Raw genomic sequence first — 12007 nt, forward strand, 5'->3', positions numbered from 1 at the left:
AGTGGGAATATTGTCTGTCTATCTATGTTGGCCCTGCGATGAAATAGTGACATGTCCAGGGTGTATGCCGCCTTCCGGCCGATTGTAGCTGATAGGCACCAGCGCCCCCCGCGACCCCAAAGGGAATAAGCGGTAGGAAATGGATGGATGGATTTTTATTTCTGTCTGCTTAATATCGAAATGCAGCCACAAGGAGTCGATCCAATGTTTTGATTAAGTATTTTAAAAAGTATATATTTCATTGGGTGGCGTACACCCTGGACAAATCGCCCTTTTCACAGGGCCAACACAGATAGACAGACAACATTCACACTCACATTCACACACAAGGGCCAATTTAGTGTTGCCTATCAACCTATCCCCAGGTGCATGTCTTTGGAGGTGGGAGGAAGCCGGAGTACCCAGAGGGAACCCACGCAGTCACGGGGAAGACATGCAAACTCCACACAGAAAGATCCCGAGCCCGGGATTGAACCCTTGACTACCCAGGACCTTCGTATTGTGAGGCAGATGCACTAACCCTTCTTCCACCGTGGTGCCTGTATATAATGGCAAATGCTACTTAAATAGATTTAAAATGCGAAATATTTACGTTCAGCGTAGAAAACAAAGTACTGGCGTGTCTCTTAAGCACGGTAACCACAGCTCCATGACGTCAGACGCCATGACGTAGCTGGTTTACAAAAATTCAACATAATTCTTTACTTCTATGCTTGAAACATCTGATGTCACGTATATTTACGCGCTCAAACTGCCTTTTGTCATTAATAATAAAATAAAATTAAAAAAATGACAATATCATCGCTGCTTGTCATATGCAAATAAGCTGAGTCCACTTCCGGGGTGGCGTGGCAAACTAAACAGTCGCCGACACGTCTTTTCTACTAACACGGTATGTCTTTTTCTTTCTTTCATTATTTCGTGTCATGATGGACTTTTAGGCCAGAGACTGTTTTAAAAACGTAATTAAACGCCCTATTTTTTAAGATTAGTATCTTTGACTTTGCTTAAAGTAGTTGAACTGTGATTAACAGGGAGCCAATTTGGTGGATTAATCAAACCGGAAATGGCGAATTCCTATCTATAGTGTAGTTTTACTTGATGTTATTATTTCATGTTATTTCATGTTATTATTTCATGTTATTTCTCTTCATGTTGAAACGTTTGAACGGAAGTTTTTCTTCAATGTAAGTTAATTGTCATTACCCAAAGTTCACCTTCATCTGCATGTAGACTGTGGTTGTTACTTTTGTGTTGCACGTGATCTCAGACTGAAGGTTAACTTTTGACTTCTTCTTCCCAGGTTGGACTCGAGCGGTGTGCTTTCCTGTTGACTTGAACGAGGCAGAGTTCACGTTCACCTGACTGAAACTGCGTGTGTGTTTGTGTGTGCATGTGTGTATATCAAGTGACCACACGATGAGGCAAGCAAATACACTTTTCTCTGCAAACTGACAGTGTGCACAACATTCCAATGGATTACTAACTCCTGACACATCTTTAACTGTAAGTCACAAATATTTTTCTCTTAAGTTAGATGGCGTTTTTTTACATTTTATTTTGTTGCTAGTATTATTTTTTATACATGTTCTTAATCTTTTATTTTCATTTAAGTTTTTTTTATTTTGTATTCTATTTTGATTTTATTTTTTTAATATATTTCCTTATTTTTTCTTATTTTTTTATTTTGTTGAATTAGATGTTTTTGTTTCATTTTATGTTGTTCAAATTTCTATATACACTTTTTGATAATGTTAATTTGTTTTGATTTTATATGCTTCACGGTGGCAGAGGGGTTAGTGCGTCTGCCTCACAATACGAAGGTCCTGCAGTCCTGGGTTCAAATCCAGGCTCGGGATCTTTCTGTGTGGAGTTTGCATGTTCTCCCCGTGAATGCGTGGGTTCCCTCCGGGTACTCCGGCTTCCTCCCACTTCCAAAGACATGCACCTGGGGATAAGTTGATTGGCAACACTAAATTGGCCCTAGTGTGTGAATGTGAGTGTGAATGTTGTCTGTCTATCTGTGTTGGCCCTGCGATGAGGTGGCGACTTGTCCAGGGTGTACCCCGCCTTCCGCCCGATTGTAGCTGAGATAGGCGCCAGCGCCCCCCGCGACCCCGAAAGGGAATAAGCGGTAGAAAATGGATGGATGGATGGATTTATATTAGTTTTGTCTTAATGTTTTATTGAATGTAGTTTTTATTGTTAATTTTATATATATTTCCTTTATTTTTTTTAAAATATATATTTCTTTTTTTATTTTTCAAATGTTTTTTTCAATTTGTATTAATTGTGTTTCATTATTAAATCGTTTTATTATTTTTATTATTATTTATTATTAAATCGTAAGTCACAAATGTTTTACTCTTGTCAAATTACATGTTTTTGTTTTATGTCTTCAATATTTTAGAGTCCCTTTTTATTTGTGTTAATTTATTCTGATTTTATATTAGTTTTGTTTGTCTTAATTTTTTATTAAATTTAGTTTTTATTGTTAATTTTATATATATTTCCTTTATTTTATTTTATTTTATATATATTTCCTTAATTTTTATTTTTCAAATGTTTTTTTAAATTTGTATTAATTGTGTTTTATTATTAAATTGTTTTATTATTATTTTTATTATTATTAAATCGTAAGTCACAAATGTTTTACTCTTGTCAAATTACATGTTTTTGTTTTATGTCTTCAATATTTTAGAGGGTGTGAGTTTTCCTTGCCCTTATGTGGGCCTACCGAGGATGTCGTAGTGGTTTGTGTTGTGGTTTGTGCAGCCCTTTGAGACACTAGTGATTTAGGGCTATATAAGTAAACATTGATTGATTTATTTATTCTTTTTTTTTTTTATTATTAAACTATTGAATTGCCGCCGGGGCGCTAATTAGTTTAAAACCTCTTCTCACTCCTGCACTTACCTAAGGCATGCGGTAAAAGTTAGCATGCGCTAATTATTTTAAAACCTCTTCTCACTCCGGCACTTACCAAAGGTAGATAGAAAAGCGCTATACAAGTACAACCCATTTATCATTTATGCAGTAAAAATTTGAGTGAGATGTAAGCTTGGATATTAAATCCTATTGAATAGCTTTTAATCTTCTTCCCTTTATGCAAATTCAAATTACCGGTATTGAAATCAGCCTCTTCCATTTTCAAAATGATGACAAGGGATGTGTCACTCGTGACGTCACGAGTTTGACCAGGCGGTAATAGTAAGCATGCGCTAATTATTTTGGGAAGCGAGTTTGACCTGACAGTAATTCAAGGCAGGCGCATACTATATGCCCTGCGGCAATTCAAGGAAATACGGTAAGTCACACATGTTTTTTTTGTTGAATTAGATGTCTTTGAATTTGTTTAATTTTATTATCATTTGTATATGTGAATATTTTTCCTGTATTTAATTTTAGTTGAAATTGAAATTTTACATATTTTTTTACGGCCATACTACCCTGAACACGCCCGATCTCGTCCGATCTCGGAAGCTAAGCTAAGCTGGGTTGGGCCTGGTTAGTAGTTGGCTGAGAGACCGTCTGGGAATGCCAGGTGCTGTAAGCTTTGGGCAGCACGGTGGAAGAGGGGTTAGTGCGTCTGCCTCACAATACGAAGGTCCTGAGTAGTCCTGGGTTCAGTCCCGGGCTCGGGATCTTTCTGTGTGGAGTTTACATGTCCTCCCGTGACTGCGTGGGTTCCCTCCAGGTACTCTGGTTTCCTCCCACCTCCAAAGAAATACACCTGGGGATAGGTTGATTGGCAACACTAAATTGGCCCTAGTGTGTGAATGTTATATCTATCTGTTGGCCCTGCAATGAGGTGGCGACTTGTCCAGGGTGTAATGGCCTTCTGCCCGATTGGAGCTGAGATAGGCGCCAGCGCCCACCGCAACCCCAAAGGGAATAAGCGGTAGAGAATGGATGGATGGATAGATAACGAAGGTTGGACCCTTGTTAAATTAGATGTTGATAATGCAAGCATATGTTTCTGTGGCTGTTCAACAGGGACTGATTCTGCTGCAACCATGGTGCAGGAATTCCAGAGTCCTATTCGGGTCTACAAGCATCCATTTGAGTTGATAATGGCGGTGAGTAGTGTTTTTTGTTAAATCTTCATAGCACATCTTGTGTCTTTAATCCTTAAGAGGTGAACAATGATCACCAGAAAGCTGGATGAGCTTTTACTGCTTCTAAGGGTCATCAGATTATCTGTGCTGTGTTTGCATCTCAAATGCTGTACAACGTGTTCCTTCTCAAAAGCACACATTGTTTTAGGGTTAAATTTGATGGTTTTGTTGCTGTCTGTATCTTGCTCAAGGTAGTATTTTTTAGACAAAAATATATAACACCATTGACTAGCTTATGTTACTATTATTGTTTTATAAGGGTTATATTAGGATGTAAAATACTTACTTGTAGGCTACATAACGTATTGGGGATTCTTTGGTCAAAATGTTGCATAGATTATGTTTTATGAACCATCTTCTAGCCGCTTTCTGACCGTCTCATAATGCGCCTTTTTGTGGGCGTTTTCATTTACGCGCCTCCACTTCGACTGTGTATTCTCCTCATCACCTATGTTGTAGTTCATACCGCTTCCATAGCGAAAATACTGACAGATATAACTTCGAACCACACGCTACTTTGTATTAGAAATGGCTACAGCGGAAAATGCATGTGCATGTACGAGCCAGTCTGCTCCACAACAACCACACGCTACTTTGTATTAGAAATGGCTACACCGGAAAATGCATGTGCATGTACGAGCCAGTCTGCTCCACAACAAGAGGATAGAGAAAAAGAAGGTACTTGTTGACTACAGCAAAGAACTACAATGGCGGACTCGCACAAAGCTATTTGGGTAAAACCTTACCATATATCACCAATGGGGAAAAAGTCATAAATTGGGCAAATTCCAAACGCCTCGTTTGGAGGAAGTACGGACTAAGGCAAGATTGTTTGATATATATCTCCACTATGCCTCTGTGGTTTGAGTTCACGTGAGTTGGGAAATTGTGTTATATGTACATATAAACGGAATACAATGATTTGAAAATCATTTTCAACCCATATTCAGTTGAATATGCTACAAATACAAGCTATGTGATGTTCAAACTGATAAACTTTTTTTTAACTTTAGAATTTGATGCCAGCAATACATGGCAAAGAAGTTTGGAAAGGTGGCAATAAATACTGATTAAATTGAGGAATGCTCATCAAACACTTATTTGGAACATCCCACAGGTGTGCAGGCTAATTGGGAGCAGGTGGGTGCAATGGGTGGGGCGAGATATACCCCTTTGTCCACAACTGCGTTAGAAAATAGTCAAACAGTTTAAGAACAACGTTTCTCAAAGTGCAATTGCAAGAAATTTAGGGATTTCAACATTTACGGTCCATAATATCATCAAAAGGTTCAGAGAATCTGGAGAAATCACTCCAGGTAAGCGGCATTTGGCCGGAAACCAACATTGAATGACCGTGACCTTTGATCCCTCACTGTATCAAAAACCGACATCAATCTCAAAAGGATATCACCACATGGGCTCAGGAACACTTCAGAAAACCACTGTCACTAAATAAAGTTCGCCGCTACATCTCTAAGTGCAAGTTAAAGCTCTATGCAAAGCGAAAGCCATTTATCAACAACATCCAGAAACGCCGCCGGCTTCTCTGGGCCCGAGATCATCCAAGATGGACTGATGCAAAGTGGAAAAGTGTTCTGTGGTCTGACGAGTCCACATTTCAAATTGTTTTTGGAAATATTCAACATTGTGTCATCCGGACCAAAGGGGAAGCGAACCATCCAGACTTATCGACACAAAGTTCAAAAGCCAGTATCTGTGATGGTATGGGGGTGCATTAGTGCCCAAGGCATGGGTAACTTACACATCTGTGAAGGCACTATTAATGCTGAAAGGTACATACAGGTTTTGGAACAACATATTCTGCCATTTGAGAGCCGTCTTTTTCATGCTTATTTCAGCAAGACAATGCCAAACCACAATCGGCACGTGTTACAACAGCGTGGCTTTGTAAAAAAAGAGTGTGGGTACTTTCCTGGCCCGCCTGCAGTCCAGACCTGTCTCCCATCGAAAATGTGTGGCACATTATGAAGCGTAAAATATGACATCGGAGACCCCGGACTGTTAAACGACTGAAGCTCTACATAAAACAAGAATGGGAAAGAAATCCACTTTCAAAGCTTCCACAATTAGTTTACTCAGTTCCCAAACGTTTGAGTGTTGTTAAAAGAAAAGGTGATGTAACACAGTGGTGAACATGCCCTTTCCCAAATAGTTTGGCACGTGTTGCAGCCATCAATTTCTAAGTTGATTATTATTTGCAAAAGAAAAATAAAGTTTATGAGTTTGAACATCAGCTATCTTGTCTTTGTAGTGCATTCAATTGAATATGGGTTGAAAAGGATTTGCAAATCAATGTATTCCGTTTATATTTACATCCAACACAATTTCCCAACTCATATGGAAACGGGGTTTGTGTGTATATATATATATATATATATATATATATATATATATATATATATATATATATATATATATATGTATATATACTTTGTGTTTGTGTGTGTATACATATATATATATATACAAATATATACTGTGTGTGTGTATATATATATATATATATATATATACTTAGTGTGTTTGTGTGTATATATGTGTGTGTTTATATATATATATATATATATATATATATATATATATATATGTGTGTGTGTATATGTATATATATATATATATGTGTGTGTATATGTATGTATATATATATATATATATATATATGTATATATATACTGTATGTGTATTATATATATTAATTGTGTGTGTGTATATATATATATATATATATATATATACAAATATATACTGTGTGTGTGTGTATATATATATATATATATATATATATATATACTTAGTGTGTTTGTGTGTATATATATGTATATATATATATATATATATATATATATGTGTATATACAAATATATACTGTGTGTGTGTGTATATATATATATATAAACCAGTGAAGTAGGCACGTTGCGTAAATAGTAAATAAAAACAAATTAAATTTGAAAATGATTTGCAAATCATTTTCAACTAATATTCAATTGAATCGACTGCAAAGACACAATACTTAACGTTTGATCTGAGGAACTTTGTTATTGTGAACAAATACGTGAGAAAATCGTCGAACATTTTTCAACCAGCTATTGCAAGGAATTTAGGTATTTCACCATCTACAGTCCGTAACATCATCAGAAGGTTCAGAGAATCTGGAGAAATCACTGCACGTAAGCGGCAAATATACTTCACTTCACCTTAGATCCCTTAGTACTGCTTCAAAAATTGATATGGGTGTGTAAAGAATATCACCAAATGGGCTCTGGAACACTTCAGAAAACCACTGTCAGTGACTACAGTTTGTCGCTACATTTGTAAGTGCAAGGTAAAATTCTCCTATGCAAAGCGAAATCCTTTTATCAACAACACCCAGAAACACATCCAACTTCGCTGGGCCCAAGCTCATCTAAGATGGACTGTTGCAAAGTGGAAAAGTGTTCTCTGGTCCGACGAGTCCACATCACATTTCGAATTGTTTTTGGAAATTGAACGTCGTGTCTTCTGGACCAAAGAGGAAGACGCAAAGTTCAAAAGCCAACATTTGTGATGGTATGGGGCTGTATTAGTGACCAAAGCATGGGTAACCTACACATCTGTGAAAGCACCAATAATGCTGAAAGGTACCTACAGGTTTTGGAGCAACACATGTTGCCACCCAAGCAATGGCTTTTTCATGGATGCCCCTGTATATCTCAGCAAGACAATGCCAAGCCACATTCTGCACATGTTACAACAGCGTGGCTCTGTAGTAAAACAATTTGGGTACTAGGCTGGCCTGCCTGTATTCCAGACCCGTCTTCAGTTGAACATGTATGGCGCATTATGAAGGCTAAAATACCACAACAGAGACCCCAGACTGTTGGATTAACTTAAGCTGTACATCAAGTAAGAATGGGAAAGAATTCCACCTGAAAAACTTCAAAAATTGGTCTCCTCAGTTCCCAAACATTTACTGAGTGTTGTTAAAAGGAAAGGCCATGTAAAACAGTGGCAAAAATGCCCCTGTGCCAACTTTTTCGCAATGTGTTGCTGCCATTCTAAGTTAATGTTTATTTGCGAAAATTAAATTCATCAGTTTGAACATTGAATATCTTGTCTTTGCAGTGCCAAAAACATATCAAATTTTCAACTGTGACCAGGGTTCGAACCCAAGATCTTTTGATTTGCTCTGCAAGCACTTATTATGTCCGCCACTGGAAGTAATGTAGGAATTTAGCGTTCATATTTTAAGGAGTGTCAGAGCATGACTTGGCCAGGAAAACATTTGTGGAAAAAATATAATTTTGTCATTGAATAATTTACATTTAATTGTGCTTTTTTTAATGCGGGCTGTGCATGACGAAAGCTCGTATATCGTGAGAGGATCATCTCCCGCATGGTACAGCGTGCACAAAGTACATTTACAGTCACATCCTCATGTCACCTAAAAAATACAGAGGACTTGACCTTGTCCTTAATGGTAGTTATGGCCATGATTGAAGTTGTCTATTCTCAAAAGCAATCATACCCCAACAATAATGAAGTTGTCGCCAAGTTTCGAGCTGAGACACAAGTGCAAGGAATTAAATCTAATGGATTGCACACACCAAACATTTGCACATGACATACCTCATATATCGGACTGGAGGACACACTTAAATCTTTAGTTTTCTCAAAAATCGACATTGTGCCTTTTAACTCGGCGCAACTAATGTACATGTTGTTTCTGGTTGTGCTTACCGACTTCAAAATAATTGTATTTGGTACATTGTGTAAAGATAAGTATGACCAATAGATGGCAGTCACTCATAAGAGACACGTGTGGACTGCAGGGGTACTGACGCCTTTTCAATAAATGATGCTAGCAAGCAACACCCAAACTTCCTGTTCAATAAATGATGCTAGCAAGTACCAGTAAGCAAGCAAGACCAAAACTTTGATGTTTCATTGAGAATATAGAACATTACACACAGCACTGAAATATCAGTCAAAATGTTTTAGGATGACTTTGGAAAGATAGGAAGCCGCACCACTTGATGAATTGTTGGAGCATTACGGCTACTGTAGTCAGACGTACTGTGCTTCAATAAACGGGTATTTTTATGTTGTATTTATAAGGTAAAATTGCATCAATCAATCAATGTTTATTTATATAGCCCCAAATCACAAATGTCTCAAAGGACTGCACAAATCATTACGACTACAACATCCTCGGAAGAACCCACATCTATTAGGAGACATTATCTAGCGTTTTGTTTCGCGATATTATGCAAAACCAACTTTTCTTACCTATTGGTACCTGCTGATGTGTGTTTGGGATCTGCATAAGTCCTAAAAATGCGCGTGCGTCTGCCATTGTAGTCAATAAGCTCTTTCTTTTTCTCTATCTTCTAGTTGTGATGCATTCACCCTCCACTGTTGCCATTTTTAATACAAAGTAGCATACAGTTCGAACTTATATCTGTATGTAGACTCGCTCTGGAAATGCTAAACACAACCGGCACAACATGGCTGATGGGGTGGAGACGCAGTCAAAGTGGAGGCACGTAAATAAGACCGCCCACAAAACGGCGCATACTGAGGAGACAGACAGAAAGCAGCTTGAAGATGGTCTGTAAGAAATTTATTTAATAAAATCCAACACCAAGAATAGACATTTGAAAGGCAATTTAAAATAAATAAATAGTGAACAACAGGCTGGATAAGTGTACGTTATATGTAGCATAAATAACAAACTGAGATCGTGCCTGGTATGTTAAAGTAACATATTATGGTAAGAGTCATTCAAACTACTATATATCGAACATGCTATACATTTACCAAACAATCTGTCACTCGTAATCGATAAATCCGATGAAATCTTCTTCCTTGATGTCGCTTCTAAACAACTCTGGCAACTCCAAAGGTATGCGCCGCTTCCTCTTGTCGTTTTCTGCTGCAATTTCACTACGTCCAGCTTGTAATCTGCAGTACATGATTTCCCTTTCGGTGCCGTTTTTGTTTAGCCCTTTTCAGTTTTTATAAGTTACCGCCAATGATGAAATGATCCATTTTAATAGCTTTGGCAGTATCATATAGCAGTTAGCATTCCATGACCCACAATGCACTTCTGCAATCACCCCCCCCCCCCACCCGCCGAATTCTTAGTGGCTGACGTGTATGTGACGATTGCTGACGTGTGTGTGACGATTGCTGACATTTTATTCGTCTCTTCTGCGAATGAGATGAATAATCCATCCATCCATATTCTACCGCTTGTTCCCTTTTGGGGTCGCGGGGGGCAGAAGGCGGGGTACATCCTGGACAAGTCGCCACCTCATCGCAGGGCCAACACAGATAGACAGATAACATTCACACTCATATTCACACACTAGGGCCAATTTAGTGTTGCCAATCAACCTATCCCCAGGTGCATGTCTTAATATTTTTTTATATTTTACGGTAATGTGTTAATAATTTCACACATAAGTCGCTCCGGAGTATATGTTGGAATTGACCAAACTATGAAAAAAACTGCGACTTATAGTCCGAAAAATACGGTAATTATCTGCAGCAGGGCATGGGCATTAAGTTTGTTTTAATTTGCAGTAAAACAGCATTAGATTTGCTGATACCTGCGGAAAACCTTAAAAGAGCCAAAATCAAATGTTATGTAGACTAAAAGGAAGTGTTTTACATTTAGAAAACTAATTTTTACACCTTATAATCTGGTGCGCCTTATGTATGAACACAGACCTGAATTGACCACCTTAGAATGTAGTGAGGCCTCTGGTCTGAAAAATAAGGTAATTAAAAAAAATAAATGGGTTAAATGATATTTATTGTGTTTAAAAGAACAACAATGTTCATGGAACTGCAAACCGTGACGACGTGGATTTGGTGAAATATTCCAACCCTATTACACGTAATGTTAAGTGGGTTGCCATTTATTTCTGCGGCAGCTTATTCCCCACAGTTCCTTCTTGCCGCTGGTTGGTTACACATTAAACCATGCTTATGCAACATCCGCCGGCTGGCAACCATGTGACACTTTGCACTCCGAGCCACAGCTGCGACTCTTTCAATACACACAAATCTGAGCAAACACTCGCCCCAACTTTGTTTGACTCCACAGAAAACATTCTAACTGTAAATCCAGGGACCAAAGTTCTCATCCAGCCACCGAATAATAAGATTAAAGATAGTCCTCAGAACCATTGACAACACTCATATGTACTTTTACTTCATTATGGTTCAGTCTGTCCCAAATTCCTAATACACAACTTGTCTGTAATATTACGACCATGCCTCGTCTTCTTTAGTCTTAATGGTGAAAAGATCTGTTACAGTTATGTAACAGATCATCATTGCTATGGCAACGTAGAATCATATTCTTGTGATCTGTAGTATTGATGGACTATGCCAGACATTTCTCATGTTGACTTTACAATGCAATGCAAAAACAACAGGCTTTTTCCTAACTAGTCTTTGTTTTTGGTTTTTAAAAAGTCTAATTTTGCAGTTGTTGCACTAACTAAAAACACAGTAAAAAGATCGGTTTAGGTGCTACTAGGATAAAACAATATTAATAAATATCGCGATTGGCATGTAAGCGATATAAAAAAGAAATGTGTTTGATTTTTTTTTTTTCTTTGTCGGAAGAAACCTGAAGTTGCCACGCAAAGTTGGTTGTATGAACAAAAGGCACTACCGCTCCGGTAACCGAGAAACGCAGGAAGTGATTACAGCCTATCAGGTAACGGCATCAACTGTCATGTGGCAATTCTTGAGTGAGAAGAGAAAGTCAAAATGAAGAAATTGTGAATAAAATAGGAATGGTCAGCTGGATAGTATGACAGTTTTTGGGATTTGTTCCAGATGGACCGTAGTCAGACCAATGTGGTCTGTAAATG

General features: G+C 37.9%; 1 protein-coding gene and 1 pseudogene across 3 annotated transcripts in view; both read left to right on the forward strand.

Annotated features, from left to right (window-relative positions):
• The first annotated feature begins 763 nt into the window (after positions 1-763).
• Positions 764-12007, forward strand: part of LOC133556169 (SEC14-like protein 1) — a 44269-nt gene continuing 33025 nt past the window's right edge. The window contains exons 1-4 of one of the 3 annotated variants that reach the window (XM_061905835.1): positions 764-892; positions 1304-1506; positions 3997-4079; positions 11757-11850. In XM_061905835.1, the coding sequence (XP_061761819.1) occupies positions 11788-11850 (63 nt within the window). In that variant the 5' untranslated portion in view covers positions 764-892; positions 1304-1506; positions 3997-4079; positions 11757-11787. Of the gene's footprint in view, positions 893-934; positions 1188-1303; positions 1507-3996; positions 4080-11756; positions 11851-12007 lie in introns of those variants that run through there. The other 2 variants (XM_061905833.1, XM_061905834.1) reach the window with 2 other exon arrangements.
• LOC133556927 (5S ribosomal RNA) lies at positions 3433-3556 on the forward strand (annotated as a pseudogene).

Source organism: Nerophis ophidion, linkage group LG07 (assembly GCF_033978795.1).
Source record: "Nerophis ophidion isolate RoL-2023_Sa linkage group LG07, RoL_Noph_v1.0, whole genome shotgun sequence".
Lineage (NCBI taxonomy): Eukaryota > Metazoa > Chordata > Actinopteri > Syngnathiformes > Syngnathidae > Nerophis > Nerophis ophidion.